Here is a 17488-nt window from a genome sequence, read left to right as displayed (position 1 = left end):
TCTGTTTCTGACTCTGCCCTGCTGTCTGACTCTGCCCTGCTGTCTGACTCTGCCCTGCTGTCTGACTCTGCCCTGCTGTCTGACTCTGCCCTGCTGTCTGACTCTGCCCTGCTGTCTGACTCTGCCCTGCTGTCTGACTCTGCCCTGCTGTCTGACTCTGCCCTGCTGTCTGACTCTGCCCTGCTGTCTGACTCTGCCCTGCTGTCTGACTCTGCCCTGACTCTGCCCTGCTGTCTGACTCTGCCCTGCTGTCTGACTCTGCCCTGCTGTCTGACTCTGCCCTGCTGTCTGACTCTGCCCTGCTGTCTGACTCTGCCCTGCTGTCTGACTCTGCCCTGCTGTCTGACTCGGCCCTGCTGTCTGACTCGGCCCTGCTGTCTGACTCGGCCCTGCTGTCTGACTCGGCCCTGCTGTCTGACTCGGCCCTGCTGTCTGACTCGGCCCTGCTGTCTGACTCGGCCCTGCTGTCTGTTTGTCGGTCTTTCTCTATCTGTCCTTGAGACTTACTGAAAACCCTAAGAGCACTTATTTAAATCCAACCCTCCAGACTCACTAACTTACTCTCCTTCACCTGCCCTAATTTGATTAGGTCAGAGCATTGCGTTTCTATGAACAGTTCTAGACTTTACCACAGATAGAACGATGAGACAGATATTTCACCAGATGTATAAATGTGAAGCATCCCCTTAGCGTTTCCACTCACTACCAAATATGGTAGTGAGAGGAAGCTCACTGGCCAACTGAGAGAGAAGATGGAACGAGATGGTTTTTGGGGGGACATTCTGCACGTTTTCTTATCGATGAAACATTTGATTTCAATAAATTTTTCTGTTCCCAAAACTAGAATTTTTAATGAACAGAGTGGACTAAGTTTTGTAGACTTTACCATTTGCAAAAGTAAAAAAAAATATTGTTGTTTAGAAGGAGTGCAAAGGCGAAAAGAGTTATTGCACACGCACACTTCAGAGTAGGTGTTCCCTTACGGAAATATGCAGATGTCTGCTAGAACGCACCAATAGGATATCGCTAACTCATGCTTGGCTCTGCCCACCTCCTTGCTTGTTCTGGTCAATATGACTCATTTGTTCCCATTGGAAACGACAGGTTGTCATCTATCTTGGATTAGTTATATAAATCTTTGACTTTACTAACTGGGTCAAAGGTTGTTCTAGTAACCGGTGGCGAGCAGTGGAGGTTACATGTACCTCTATAGGCCCACTTCTCAGAACCTGTGGTCTGTGTCCCTGAAATATTTATTAAGAACACTTATGGGAGCAGCAAACAGTAAGCAAGCATTACCTTATTGCTTCAGTTTGTTTTTGTCCAATTTTGAATGTTCATAAATATTCTTACCTCAATCCTCCTCAGCCCCACTGGTAAATGCCTAAAGGCAGAGATCAGTCTTTCCCTAGTTTTTATAATGTTAAGGGAAACACTGTATGAGAGGAAGTATTTACATTATACTGTGTGTTTACGGACGTATTCAATCAATCCTTAGCCCAGTCTGCTGCTCCCACATGCTTCAAGAGGGCCACCGTTGTTCCTGTTCCCAAGAAAGCTAAGGTAACTGAGCTAAATGACTAACGCCCCGTAGCACTCACTTCCATCATCATGAAGTGCTTTGAGAGACTAGTCAAGGACCATATCACCTCCACCCTACCTGACACCCTAGACCCACTCCAATTTGCTTACCGCCCCAATAGGTCCACAGACCATGCAATCGCAATCACACTGCACACTGCCCTAACCCATCTGGACATGAGGAATACCTATGTAAGAATGCTGTTCGTCGACTACAGCTCGGCATTTAACACCATAGGTACCCTCCAAACTCGTCATTACGCTAGAGACCCTGGGTCTCGACCCCGCCCTGTGCAACTGGGTCCTGGACTTCTTGACGGGCCGCCCCCAGGTGGTGAGGGTAGGAAACATCTCCACCCCACTGATCTTCAACACTGGGGCCCCACAAGGGTGTGTTCTCAGCCCTCTCCTGTACTCCCTGTTCACCCATGACTGAGTGGCCATGCACGCCTCCAACTCGATCATCAAGTTTGCAGAAGACACTACAGTGGTAGGCTTGATTACCAACAACGACGAGACGGCCTACAGGAAGGAGATGAGGGCCCTCGGAGTGTGGTGTCAGGAAAATAAACTCACTCAACGTCAACAAAACAAAGGAGATGATCGTGGACTTCAGGAAACAGCAGAGGGAGCAGCCCCCTATCCACATTGACGGGACAGCAGTGGAGGTGGAAAGTTTTAAGTTCCTCGGCGTACACATCACGGACAAACTGAAATGGTCCACCCACACAGACAGCGTGGTGAAGAAGGCGCAGCAGCGCCTCTTCAACCTCAGGAGGCTGAAGAAATTCGGCTTGTCACCAAAAACACCCACAAACTTTACAGATGCACAATCGAGAGCATCCTGTCGGGCTGTATCACCACCTGGTACGGCAACTGCTCCGCCCACAACCGTAAGGCTCTCCAGAGGGTAGTGAGGTCTGCACAACGCATCACCGGGGGCAATCTACCTGCCCTCCAGGACACCTACACCACCCAATGTCACAGGAAGGCCAAAAAGATCATCAAGGACAACAACCACCCGAGCCACTGCCTGTTCACCCCGCTATCATCCAGAAGGCGAGGTCAGTACAGGTGCATCAAAGCTGGGACCGAGAGAAGCTGTTATTCAGTCTATCTCAAGGCCATCAGACTGTTAAACAGCCATCACTAACATTGAGTGGCTGCTGCCAACATACTGACTCAAATCTCTAGCCACTTTAATAATTAAAAATTGGATGTAATAAATGTATCACTAGCCACTTTAAACAATGCCACTTTATATAATGTTTACATTACTCATCTCATATGTATATACTGTACTCTATACCATCTACTGCATCTTGCCTATGCCGTTTGGCCATCGCTCATCCATATATTTGTATGTACATATTCTTATTCATTCCTTTACACTTGTGTGTATAAGGTAGTTGTTGGGAAATTGTTAGATTACTTGTTAGATATTGCTGCATGGTCAGAGCTAGAAGCACAAGCATTTCGCTACACTCACATTAACATCTGATAACCATGTGTATGTGACAAATACAATTTGATTTGTATGTTCAAGTCACAGTGTGCAGTTGTAGACTTAGAGCATTGCCCCAACTGGCAGCCTTTTGAAGGCCCTCTGGTCAATTTCCCCCCAAAATCTGCAGTTTTTCCTATTGTCAGTCACTTCTAGTCAGTCAATTAGCCTATGTCAGTTAAACATTTTTTGATTGCTAAATTAGTTTAGCGGCCAGCTACGTAAACTTGTTATCATGGTTGAAACCCCGGTGGGGGGGGGGTCCCCACAATTGATTTTGTTAGTCTCATTCAAATATCATAAACTCAGCAAAAAAAGAAACGTCCTCTCACTTTCAACTGCGTTTATTTTCAGCAAACTTGTGTAAATATTTGTATGAACATAACAAGATTCAACAACTGAGACATAAACTGAACAAGTTCCACAGACATGTGACTAGCAGAAATGGAATAATGTGTCCCTGAACAAAGGGGGGGGGGGGGGGTCAAAATCAAAAGTAACAGTCAGTATCTGGTGTGGCCACCAGCTGCATTAAGTACTGCAGTGCATCTCCTTCTCATGGACTGCACCAGATTTGCCAATTCTTGCTGTGAGATGTTACCCCACTTTTCCACCAAGGAACCTGCAAATTCCCGTACATTTCTGGGGGGAATGGCCCTAGCCCTCACCCTCCGATCCAACAGGTCCCAGACGTGCTCAATGGGATCCGGGCTGTTCGCTGGCCATGGCAGAACACTGACATTACTGTCTTGCAGGAAATCACGCACAGAACGAGCCGTATGTCATGCTGGAGGGTCATGTCAGGATGAGCCTTCAGGAAGGGTACCACGTTAGGGAGCAGGATGTCTTCCCTGTAACGCACCGCGTTGAGATTGCCTGCAATGACAACAAGCTCAGTCCGATGATGCTGTGACACACCGCCTGAGACATGAGGGACCCTCCACCTCCAAATCGATCCCGCTCCAGAGTACAGGCCTCGGTGTAACGCTCCTTCCTTCGACGATAAACGCGAATCCGACCATCACCCCTGGTGAGACAAAACCATGACTCATCAGTGAAGAGCACTTTTTGCCAGTCCCGTCTGGTCCAGCGACAGTGGGTTTGTGCCCACCATTGTTGCCGGTGATGTCTGGTGAGGACCTGCCTTATACAACAGGCCTTCAAGCCCTCAGTCCAGCCTCTCTCAGCCTATTGCGGACAGTCTGAGCACTGATGGAGGGATTGTGCGTTCCTGGTGTAACTCGGGCAGTTGTTGTTGCCATCCTGTACCTGTCTCGCAGATGTGATATTCAAATGTACCGATCCTGTGCAGGTGGTACACGTGGTCTGCCACTGCGAGGAAGATCAGCTGTCCGTCCTGTCTCCCTGTGGACTGCAGATGTGGCCAGGGCAATAAATTGCCATGTCCGTACTGTGAGACGCCTAAGACAGCGCTACAGCACAGTACGGACATGGCAATTTATTGCCCTGGCCACATCTGCAGTCCTCATGCCTCCTTGCAGCATGCCTAAGGCATGTTCACACAGATGAGCAGGGACCCTGGGCATCTTTCTTTTGGTGTTTTTCAGAGTCAGTAGAAAGGCCTCTTTAGTGTCCTAAGTTTTCATAATTGGGACCTTAATTGCCTACCATCTGTAAGCTGTTAGTGTCTTAATGACCGTTCCACAGGTTTATGCTCATTTAACTGTTTATGGTTCATTGAACAAGCATGGGAGTCAGTGTTTTAATAAACCCTTTACAATGAAGATCTGTGAAGTTATTTGGATTTTTACGAATTATCTTTGAAAGACAAGGTCTTGAAAAAGGGCAGTTTCTTTTTTTGCTGAGTTTATTAAAAAACTGCAAACATTTCTCTCCACCCTGTTTCAAAATGAGTAGAATTGCATTGAGTGAGTTATAAAATTGTAAAATCTTCTCTCCGCCCCATGGCAAAATGTGTAGAATTTTAGCAAAGTTGCTTTAAAACTGCAACATTTTCTCTATACCTCATGGCAAAATGTGTAGAATTGCACCCCTTATTATGAGTTCGGACTTTTTTGGACCCCGACCCCATCAAAGTTGCCCATCCCTGACCTAGCCCCATGGTAAGCATGGAGGGAGGCAGCAGTAGACCGATAATGAGCTAACCCTCTTATGGGTGCTAAGGAGCTCTCGCCTGAATGAGCTGATCATGTTGTTGGTGTGTTTTAATGGGCTCTGGCCATGAGAGCGCAATGTAATGGGTTTGACCATGAGAACTAAAGGCACTAATAAGTTTGGCTATGAGAAAAGGTAGTGGGGCTCTAGCTAGCTTTGAGAAACGGAACTGTCATGATTTTGGGCTATGAGAGAAGGAGAGGAAGAGAAGCAATGCACCCTGCACTTGGGGGTTGGCTGGAAATACCCCAGTTTCAGTTAGGGATGTGTCAAGGGAAGCTATTGTTGTGCCCTTTTTTATGTTGTGTAATTTGATCCACTATATTGTATGGTTGTGTTGGTGTGAAAGGGGTTTTGAGTGTATAGTTTTGCTCACACACACACACACACACACACACACACACACACACACACACACACACACACACACACACACACACACACACACACACACACACTTCGCCACAGGATTCCTGGGGTTTGTGCTGCTCTCTCACTGAGCCATCCCTAGTGAGTTGATTACAGAACAACACTGTACAGAACCAAACTGTATCCTGCAACCTGTCATCCATGAGTCATGCTGCCATATCTCATAGCAGAGAGGAGGGAGAAAACACACACACACAATGATGAGGAGGAAGAAAGAGAAAGTATACAGTGAAGGGGCAGAGAGGAGAAAGTACACAGAGTAAAAAGGGCTGTTATCGTGATAGCACAGATGTTCAAAGTTCACTCAGACAAGCTCTCACTTCTTTACTCCTCTCCTCTTGTCACTACCACACATTCTGCTGACTCAGAGCTGTGGTTCTTGGAGTCCCCTAGTGGCTGGATGTAGTATTGACCGGAGCACCTTCCATACTGCAGCCTGGTGTGATCTCATCTCACTAGCTCTGCCACATTAACATGGACCATGCTTTGTCAGAGCAGTCTGAGTTTGTGTTCCAAATGGCACTCTATTCCCTACATAGTGCACCGTTATTGCATTAGCCATAATTCATGGATGCGGTAATACATGTCATCTGGGTTTGGTGGCCAGCCAGCCAATCCCACAGCTACCTCCCCTGACTGTTCCAATGCTGACACTTTCCTGTTCACTTTGCTGTGATTGGTGCAGAGTGCCCACCTGGCGGTGATGGATGCCCTGATGTCGTTGGGCGCCATGGAGATGGTGAGCGCAGTGAGGATGTCTGGTGCGGCGGCAGGGGAGGAGCTTCTGGGTGGAGTGGGAGGAGCCAGCTGGGAGAACACCCTTCTCCACTGGGTGAACGGGGTAAGGACAAGGAGGACTCACTCTCTGTCTGTATCTGTCTGTGTCTCTCTCGTTCTCTCTGTCTCGCTCTCTGTCGCTGAGTCATGATTTCATAACCCAATTTATATGTGAGTACAAAATATACATACTTATAACGTGTGGCTTTCCACCATCCCATTCCCCCCCCCCCCCCCCCCCCCAGTTGAATCAGAGGCTGAGAGAGAAAACAGAGGGTGCGCAGGGTGACCCATCTCAGGACAGCACAGAGCCACAGCCTGTTCAGCCTTCGGTAAGTATTACACTACACATGTACTACACATCGTCTGTGTCAAAAATGGCACCCGGGGATCACGTGACCCTTGAACGAGATGGCCGCATGAACTAAGAGCTCCGCACAAGTCGTTTCCAATTCTTAATCTTACCTCCACTTCAAGTTAAAACTCCTTTAGCTTCAGTCACAAAGTAATGGTGGCTACAAAAGGTGACACTACAGGTGACATTTTTACCCGTACTCGAGCATTAGCGGTGGAAAAAGCCTCCAAGAAGCAGCTAGCTTCAGAAAAAGCCCACCGCCATTAGCCAGGAGCAAGAGGACCCCCCCGAGGCCCAACAAATGCCAACCTCGCACTCTTTTGAAGACATCCTTTCTGGGCTGAGATCCCAATGTACAGAACTCAACAGGCCCCCACCAGCAGCCAGACAACCACCGCGCCCAATCACCATACGTTTCATGAGATTCACCGACAAGGAACGAGTCCTACAGGGGGAGAAAATCAACACTATTACAGTGGGAAACGCCAAACTCACTTTACACCAGGACCTGTCAGCTGGAATACGCCGAAAGCGGCGAGAGTTTGACAAGTTGAAGAAATACTCCATTGACCGAGGCATCTTAGGGGATTCAAATACCCAAACGAGCTCAGGATTCTTAACCAAAGAGCCCTGCGACACTTCAAAACTCCTGAAGAGGCAAAACGTTTTTTGAAGGACAATCCTGGTCACTGAGAAATGGACCAATGACTAAAAGTGATTACTGTTATTACTAAAGAATGTAAGACAACTTATAGCCGCCATCCAAAGAACCACCCGCCCTGCTAAATGTCATTATAGCCATCTAATTTATATTCATTTTATTTTAGTTGAGAGGGATAGGCTCTATAGCATAACCTAGGCCTACTAACGTTTCAGCCTACTTTTAATTCCCTTTTATTATTATTTTATTATTATTTGTAGGCTATCGATTACGACACATTTACAGACCTAACGAGAAGCTCAATGTGTTAATTTTATGCCTATGGCCTTATCCTGTTGATATTACGTTTTCATTAAAACGAACAACTTATCCTATAGATCCCTCTTAAGGATCTGCCCCAACATTTCTGTTTTTTTTGGTCCAAACGATTAGCCCTATGTCCCTTGGGGGAGGTATATGTAGGCTGGGCTATAGATTCTATTTTCTCCCTCTTTTTTAATGTGGTCTGGACGGGGGCTACGTTGTCACTTACTCAATGTGGGGCGGAGAGGATGAGGCATTTCTTTGGTGGGGAGGGGGAGACGTTGCTAACTATTCACGGTTTTTCTTTTTCTTTTTTTCGGAACACAGAATTGAGACTGAGCGTGGGGGTAATAGATCCAACGGGATATGTCGAGTTGTTTGGGAACTCGGCTGGGGTGTTCAGAGATTGGTCTTTTATGTACACCATTTATTTTTCTTTTATGTGATCGCAACTGTAACTATTATCCACCTTTACCCAGAGATGACTTGCACTAGAGTTCCATTACTGTTCGATGACGTTGACTAAAAACCTTAAATCTATTGACATGGAACAGCCATGGTCTAGGTCATGCAATAATACGGAAAAAGATACTATGTGCTCTAAAAAAAGGAAAAAGCAGACATTGCACTATTACAAGAGACATACCTCTGTGATGCCGAACATGCTCAACTCAGAAGAGCTTGGGTGGGACAGGTGTATTTCTCATCTTTCAAATCAAACAGTAGAGGTACAGCCATACTTATCCATAAGAATGTTCCATTCATAATTGACAAAAACAGATCTGATCCAGAGGGGAGATTTATTCTGATAGCTGGGTCACTGTATGGGCAACCAATTACCATCTTAAACATATACGCCCCTAACACAGATAGTCCTGTTTTCATGTTGAAAATGATAACCCTGTTCAATGAGCATTGTGTTTCCTTTGGCTGGAAATTTTAATTGTACCCTCAACCCAACCCTGGACAAATCATCTTAAGTCCCCACCACAAATCCTAGATCTGCAAAGATGTTGAACTCTCTTACTAAAGAGATGGGACTGATAGATATCTGGAGAGAGACTAATAGCTCATCTATGGACTATACATACTACTCTAATGTCCATAACACCTACTCCCTTATAGATTACATTTCTATCCCAAAGATTTTCATAAATTCAGCCACTTGTACAATCCGACCCATAGCACTTTCAAATCACGCCTTTGTTCACCTCCGCTTTGACCTCTGCAAAAACATTCTGAGGACAAAGAGCTGGAAATTCAACACCTCCATGTTATCAAACGAAGCCTTCCATACATTAGTAACTACATGGATAGACAACTACACACAAGACAACAAAGACTCTCCTGTTTCTCCGGCCACAATGTGGGACACTGCCAAAGCCACACTAAGAGGTCATGTAATTGCATATGCTTCCTCAAAGAAAAAAGCAATGGAAGCACACAGGCTAGATCTTGAGAGGGAGCTGGAACGCTGTGAAAAAGTACATAAACAATCCCCAGACAGCACCTCCTGGAGTCAACTTAAAGCAGCCAAAGCCAAACTGAATTTGGACTATACTCGGAAGATTAAAAAAAGTTTTCTTTACTAAACAGAAATACCATGAGTATAGCAATAGGCCTAGTAGATTGCTTGCTTACCAATTTAAAAAAGAGCAGTCAGAGCGTACAATCATGGCTATCCGAACAGCAGAGGACGAGGTCACATATGACCCAAAAAAGATCAATTTAACTTTTCATGATTTTTACTACAAACTATATACTTCTGAGAGAACATACGGAGGCAGAACTCCATTCCTTCCTAGAGGGAATCTCGCTACCTAAACTATCAGAGATCGACCAAGAAGATCTCAACTCCCCCTTCAATCCTGATGAGGTCCTGGAGGCAATTACCTCCATGCCACCTAATAGCCCTATTTTCATGCCAATGCTGGATGATTTTTGCAAAAACTGAGCTCTCCCAGACTCTATGCACACAGCTCACATTACAGTGTTGCTCAAAAAAGACAAAGACCCTCTATCCTGCTCGTCATTCCGGCCCATAAGCTTGTTGGATTTCCACTACAAAATAATTACCAAATTGCTCGCCAAAAGACTAAACACTCTTCTTCCCAAAATAATAAAAGCGTACCAAACTGGATTTATTAGAGACAGGTACTCTTCTGATATCATTTGCCGTCTTTTTGATATTATTGATCAAGTAAACGCACAGAAGACCCCTGTCCTGCTGGCTTCACTGGATGCTGAGAAGGTGTTCTACAGGACGCTTTCTGTTCTCAGTCTTAGAAAAGTTCTATATGGGCCCAAACTTTTTATTAAATGGATTAAGTCCCTATACTCTCATCCAAATGCCATGGTGACGACTAACGGACTGAACTCTGACAGATTCCCTTTGGGACGGGGCACAAACAAGGGTGCTCGCTGTCCCCCCTGCTCTACTTGTTGGGGGCGGAGCCTCTGGGAGAGTTGATAAGGAGCCATCCAAGTATTATGGGTGTTTCTGCAGGCGTCCTGCAGCACAAGAATCCCTCCCTCCCATTTTAGAATCAATTTCTCAGTATGGCAAGTTTTCAGGATATAAATTTTAACAAATCTACTGTTTGCCCTCTCAATTTAACACTCACCAGCTCTATGAAGACACTATGTCCGTTTCAATGGAAGACGAGGGTTACAATACCTTGGGATCTTCGTAACACCAGATCTGAATAGCCTTTTCAAGGAAAATTATCTTCCACTCCTGGATCGAATCAAGAACGATCTCCAAACCTGGATCTACTCCCAATTAGCTTAGTTGTAAGAGTTAATGTCATCCGTATGAACATCCTCCCTAGATTGAACTATTTATTTCAGATGCTCCCATGCTATCTCCCAGTTTCCTTTTGCAAAACAACTAACCAAAGCATCACCAAATGTATATGGGGCAATAAAAAAACCTAGGATCAAGTGCTCCACTCTATTGAAACCTGAATCTAAGGGTGGTCTTGCCCTTCCTTCCCTTCAATTGTACTACTGGTCTGCCCAAATCTGCAACATGCTAATAACATGGATCACAAACAGACAAGTCTCAACGTGGATTCAGATAGAAGCCCAATGCTGTGGTTCATTGCCCCTAAGCTCAATTATATTCATTAATAACTTTAGTGAAGTGAGCAACATAGCCAAAACCTTTGAAGCGTGGAGGGACTGTAAGAAATACCTGTGCATTTCCTCACAAATATGTTCTCACTCGCCTATAGTATGCAACACAGACTTGCCAAAAGCCCTGAGTGATGCCAACTTTAATCTTTGGCATACTCTAGGAATCAGGACCTTTTCAGACCTATTTCATCAGAAAACCACTACACTGAAATCCTTTCAAGATCTCTGCAGTGAATTCAATGTGCCAAGATCCCATTACATTTTTTTAAAGGAAATTAGACATGTCATTTCGTCATTTACTTCCAAGAGGAGGTTTAGAGCTCAGCTGAATGAAGTTGAAACCCTTCTTGCTACAGCACAATCTATTAAAGGCAAAATCTATATCTATAGACTCCTTTCTGAGAAAGGGGGCTCCTCCTTTACTCTTTTGAAAATAATCTGGAAAAAGGACCTTGGTCTGACTATCAGTGAGTTATGGGCGGAGGTTTGCGACAGGGTATACTGCTCCTCGACTAATGTAAAAATGAAAGAATCTAATTACACATTTTTTACACTTTTTTATTACTCTCCAATGAGACTCCATAGAATGAAAACCTACATTTCTCCTAACTGTAAAATATGTACCTCTGAAAGTGGAACCTATATGCATGTATTTTGGAGCTGTAGAGAGATTGCCAGATTTTGGCAATCTATACATACTGCTGCGCAGAAAATACTAGATGTACAGTTTGATATGACCCCGTGTATCTAGCTATCTTAATGCCCAGCAGGACTTTGTTCTTGATCCTGACAGAGGAAATTTGTTTATGACTATCACATACTTTGCTAAGAAATGTATTCTTCTATTGTGGGCTTCTAATTCTTCTCCTACATTTAAAATGTGGATTGACCAAATTGTTGACTTTCTCCCTCTTGAAAAGCTCACTTATGACCTCCGCAAGAGACAGCCCAAGTTTGATAGACTCTGGTCTCCGCTACTCAACTATATTTCAAATTGGACAGAGTGAATGGGGTGATTTAGGGAAATGAGCAGATGCATGTTGTGTAAGGTGCTGAAGAAACAAATGATTTGCTTGTCGTCTCAGCTAAGGCTGGAAATAGCTAATAAGAACCTTAATAGTGCTGTGGCAAGTTTTTTTAAATATATTTTTTTATTTATAATATTTTTATTATTGTTATTTTATTTATTTTTTAAGTCTGTCACATCTGTGAATGTGGAATGTGTTTTGTTGGTTGATGGAAAAACAAGAAAACTTAATAAAACCTTTTAAATTGGAAAAAAAATGGCACCCTATTCCCTATATAGTGGATCTATATAGGGCCCTGGTCAAAAGTAGTGCACTATGTATGGAATAGGGTGCCATTTAGGATGCATACAGTATTTATGTCAACAGCACTCACATTACACAATGCATTGTGTAATACATGCACATTAATCTCATGGATTACATGCTATTAAAACACTGACGTAAACATGTCCTATGAACAAGCATGTTTTACACAGTGTGCTTGTAAGATATGTATCTTAACTATAAATTAAGTTTATAGTCTCCTACGCACACACTATACATGCAATCTCCCTAGTACCCTGGTGCTTGTACAGGTAACTACCAAAATAAAGGAAACACTGTGTTGGGCACCACAAACCGCCAAAACAGCTTCAATGCGCCTTGGCATAGATCCTAGAAGTTTGGAGGGATGCGACAACATTCTTCCATGAGAAATTCCATAATTTGGTGTTTTGTTGATGGTGGTGGAAAACGCTGTCTCAGGCACCGCTCCAGAATCTCCAATAAGTGTTCAATTGGGTTGAGATCTGGTGACTGAGACACACACACACACCCTTTAAACCCCCTATTCTCCTTTGAGACCCCTTTTTCAAAGTAACTGAGATATCTTCTTGCCATGATAGCCAGAATAACAGGCAGCTGGGCATTTTTATACATGACCCTAATTTTGATGGAATGTTTTAATTGCTTAATTAACTCAGGAACCACACCTGTGTGGAAGCACCTGCTTTCGTATCCCTCATTTACTCAAGTGTTTCCTTTATTTTGGCAGTTACCAGTATCTCAACATAAAGTTTACTGGTTGTATGATTTTTAGGCTATATATATACAGTGGGGCAAAAACGTATTTAGTCAGCCACCAATTGTGCAAGTTCTCCCACTTAAAAAGATGAGAGAGGCCTGTAATTTTCATCATAGGTACACTTCAACTATGACAGACAAAATGAGAAAAAAAAATCCAGAAAATCACATTGTAGGATTTTTAATGAATTTATTTGCAAATTATGGTGGAAAATAAGTATTTGGTCAATAACAAAAGTTTATCTCAATACTTTGTTATATACCCTTTGTTGGCAATGACAGAGGTCAAACGTTTTCTGTAAGTCTTCACAAGGTTTTCACACACTGTTGCTGGTATTTTGGCCCATTCCTCCATGCAGATCTCCTCTAGAGCAGTGATGTTTTTGGGCTGTTGCTGGGCAACATGGACTTTCAACTCCCTCCAAAGATTTTCTATGGGGTTGAGATCTGGAGACTGGCTAGGCCACTCCAGGACCTTGAAATGCTTCTTACGAAGCCACTCCTTCGTTGCCCGGGCGGTGTGTTTGGGATCATTGTCATGCTGAAAGACCCAGCCACGTTTCATCTTCAATGCCCTTGCTGATGGAAGGAGGTTTTCACTCAAAATCTCACGATACATGGCCCCATTCATTCTGTCCTTTACACGGATCAGTCGTCCTGGTCCCTTTGCAGAAAAACAGCCCCAAAGCATGATGTTTCCACCCCCATGCTTCACAGTAGGTATGGTGTTCTTTGGATGCAACTCAGCATTCTTTGTCCTCCAAACACGACGAGTTGAGTTTTTACCAAAAAGTTCTATTTTGGTTTCATCTGACCATATGACATTCTCCCAATCTTCTTCTGGATCATCCAAATGCTCTCTAGCAAACTTCAGACGGGCCTGGACATGTACTGGCTTAAGCAGGGGGACACGTCTGGCACTGCAGGATTTGAGTCCCTGGCGGCGTAGTGTATTACTGATGGTAGGCTTTGTTACTTTGGTCCCAGCTCTTTGCAGGTCATTCACAAGGTCCCCCCGTGTGGTTCTTGTGATCATTTTGACCCCACGGGGTGAGATCTTGCGTGGAGCCCCAGATCGAGGGAGATTATCAGTGGTCTTGTATGTCTTCCATTTCCTAATAATTGCTCCCACAGTTGATTTCTTCAAACCAAGCTGCTTACCTATTGCAGATTCAGTCTTCCCAGCCTGGTGCAGGTCTACAATTTTGTTTCTGGTGTCCTTTGACAGCTCTTTGGTCTTGGCCATAGTGGAGTTTGGAGTGTGACTGTTTGAGGTTGTGGACAGGTGTCTTTTATACTGATAACAAGTTCAAACAGGTGCCATTAATACAGGTAACGAGTGGAGGACAGAGGAGCCTCTTAAAGAATAAGTTACAGGTCTGTGAGAGCCAGCAATCTTGCTTGTTTGTAGGTGACCAAATACTTATTTTCCACCATAATTTGCAAATAAATTCATAAAAAATCCTACAATGTGATTTTCTGGATTTTTTTCTTCTAATTTTGTCAGTCATAGTTGAAGTGTACCTATGATGAAAATTACAGGCCTCTCATCTTTAAGTGGGAGAACTTGCACAATTGGTGGCTGACTAAATACTTTTTTGCCCCACTGTATATATATATATATACCCTCTTCAAAACTGTCTTTCTCCTCTTAACTATCCTCTTAACTATCCTACTTAACTATCCTACTAAAGTACCGACAGTCTCCTCTCCTCCTGTCTTCTCCTTCCCCACTTTCCTCTCTTTCTCTTTCTTTCCTTCACTCTTTCCTCCTCTCTGACAGTGTCCCACTTGCTGGTACTGGAAACTTGTCCCTGTAAGTCCCTCCTCTTTCTTCTCCTCCTCTGTTGTCATTTCTTATCTTTCTCTCCATCTTCATATTTTCTCTATTATTAGATTTTCAAATTAAAGGTCTGTTCTGTTTTTCTCTCTCTGTCTCTCCCCCTGTTGGAACAATATAATAATGCAGACATACTGCTTCTCTTTACATTTCCTTGGGCTGATATCACAGGGGGTGGCAGAGAAGGGTAGGGTGTTGTTGTTGGACATAAATCACTTGTAATCCTAGTCAAGAGTAGTGCACTATAAGGGCTCTGGAAATGTGAAAAAACGTTCATGCTAGAAACCATTCCCTCTGGTCGGCTCTGTCTTAAAAAGGACCTTGTGTGAGGGAGGTTTTAGTTTCTAGCCACCAGCCAGTCATTGTTTTGAGTCCCAAATGGCACCGTGTTCCCTATTTGTTGGATTACTTTTAGCCAGGGCCCATAGAGTAAGAAGTAATGAGCTTGTGGTGTAGGCCATTTATGTGAGGTGAAACATTATGAACAGTGCAGATACAACAAGTAGATGTGACAGATTCCCAATTCTAACATGGCTGATAGTCATAGCTGTTTTACATTATACGTTTCTATTTGATTGGGACTATTGTGTAACATTACACTCTCCTGAACAGACCCCAGTTATTAGTCTGCTGATAGCGTTGACACTGTGCTGGCTGTGTTCAGTTCAGTCGTTGTCTAATACCTGAATAGTCTCAACCTGAATAGTCTCACCTGTGTCAGGTTGGGTTAAATATCTTCCTCCGATGAGACTCTCTCTCCTGGCCTACATTCCACTGACAAAGCCCTCGCTGTCTCTGGACTCATTCTAGGGTTGCATCCAAAATGGCACCCTATTCCCTTTTGAACAGGACCCTAGTCAAGAGTAGTGCACTATATAGTCAAGAGTAGTGCACTATATAGGGAGTAGGGTGCCATTTTGAACGCAGACATTCTCTTTCTCCCCATGCCTTCTGCTGACTGGTTGGCTGCACCTTTCTCTTCTCCACTTCCATGGCATGTTATCTGTTCTCTCCACCTCCACCCCTTTTATTCTCTCTTTTCTCTAGGAGCACGTTGTTGGTCACGTTATCCTCGAGCCTGATGGGTGGTGTTTGTATGTGTGTGTGTACTGTTTGCGCTGTTGTCGACCTGTGTTTTTTAAGAACATTGGCCTTGAACGAGCTCTCCAAATGCAAACATCAAAGGTATTGCATTGAACTTGCATTGAACTGTACAGCCTGGACATCTCCCTAACTCTCCCATACTCACTCAATGATGTCCCTCTATTTTCTCTCTCTCTCACTCTCACTCACACTCACACTCACACTCACACTCACACCCCCCATCTAAGATCCGCTACAGAACGGATAAGACGCTGTCTAAACAGAAGCCTACGTTTCCGGTGGTGACTGAAGTCAAAGACCTCTCCAACGGTTGTGCCATCGCTGCTATTATACACTACTACTGCCCCAGCCTGTTGCGACTAGAGGGTACGTATATACATAAAACCACATGATAAAAATGAACTTGACAGTATTTGATATACAAATTAAAAACACTGGACTAGTGTACAGTTGTCCAATATAATATAGTACATGTCTGGGGGTTTGTCTAAAAAGCCTAGATTACTATGTCACAAGGTTCCAATTAGGTTTAAACCACACTACCTTTAATACAGTAACATACTGTGTGCAGTGTATCATAACACTTACTGTACTACCCTCTCATTGTCCTGTGTTAGATGTTTAGGCTCCATGACCTGACTACCTGCTCATTGTACCGTTCCTGTGTTAAATGGGTGTCGCAATACGGCTTCCCTGTGCCCTAGCCTCTCCAACCTGTATGTGTGACTTTCGGAGGGGTCGGGATAAAGCGGAAGTCGAATTTCCATCGGTCTTCCGTGTATAATTAGATAATAAAGTAATCCTTGTTTTCTTCTTCAGATGTGTGTATGAAGGAGTCCATGGCGGTGGCAGACAGCCTGTACAACCTGCAGCTGATCCGAGAGTTCTGTGACAGCTGTCTGAAGAGCTGCTGCCCCCTGGTGTTGGAGGACCTGCTCTACACCCCACAGGAGCTCCAGGTACTACACCCCCACCTCATTGTGGGCCCATATAGCCACATCTACACCAACCCTTTTCCTGGAGCGTTACCTTCCTGTAGGTTTTTGCTTCAACCCCAGTTGTAACTAACCTGATTAATTTGGCTTATTATTAGGTGTGCTAGACTAGGGTTGTAGTACAAACCTACAAGATGGTAGCGCTCCAGAAACAGGGTTGGAGAGCTCTGATCTACACATTGTCTTGCCCTCAGAGCCATGTATTTAGAAATATATGGCTAAATATATGTCACTGCCTAGATTGTCTTATACAGAGAGTGTTTAGCCAACTGGGGCTAGATGCCATTTTTGTAATAAAACTATTAGAGCATATAACTTTATTGATACCCAGGAATGATTTGTAATGGAGATCAAAACGGCATTACAGGGGCCCTTTAACTGTTTCTCTGGTATGTTCAGGTCAACATGATGAGTTTCCTAGCAGAGCTGCTGGGTTGGTTTGAGGTACGGAGGCCAGAGTTTGTTCAGCCTCTGAACACCACTGGTAAGTGTTTTGCTGGGCCCTGTTCAGGAGGATGCAATGTTACAAAACATTAAAATCAAATCAAAGTTTATTTGTCACGTGTGCCGAATAC

The 17488-nt window shown here is 44.2% G+C and overlaps 1 protein-coding gene across 5 annotated transcripts in view; it reads left to right on the top strand.

Annotated features, from left to right (window-relative positions):
• LOC120034428 (calmodulin-regulated spectrin-associated protein 3-like) overlaps positions 1-17488 on the top strand; it is a 59176-nt gene that overhangs the window by 30344 nt on the left and 11344 nt on the right. For all 5 annotated transcript variants that reach the window (XR_005474035.1, XR_005474036.1, XM_038980983.1 and 2 more), the window contains exons 3-7: positions 6336-6491; positions 6673-6759; positions 16146-16284; positions 16738-16877; positions 17313-17397. Coding sequence is in view for 3 of the 5 variants with exons in the window: in XM_038980983.1 (XP_038836911.1) it covers positions 6336-6491; positions 6673-6759; positions 16146-16284; positions 16738-16877; positions 17313-17397 (607 nt within the window). In the remaining 2 variants the exon portion in view is untranslated. The remainder of the gene's footprint in view (positions 1-6335; positions 6492-6672; positions 6760-16145; positions 16285-16737; positions 16878-17312; positions 17398-17488) is intronic.

This window comes from Salvelinus namaycush, chromosome 41 (genome assembly GCF_016432855.1).
Source record: "Salvelinus namaycush isolate Seneca chromosome 41, SaNama_1.0, whole genome shotgun sequence".
In the NCBI taxonomy this organism is placed as follows: Eukaryota; Metazoa; Chordata; class Actinopteri; order Salmoniformes; family Salmonidae; genus Salvelinus; species Salvelinus namaycush.
This window is presented reverse-complemented; position numbering and strand designations above follow the sequence as displayed.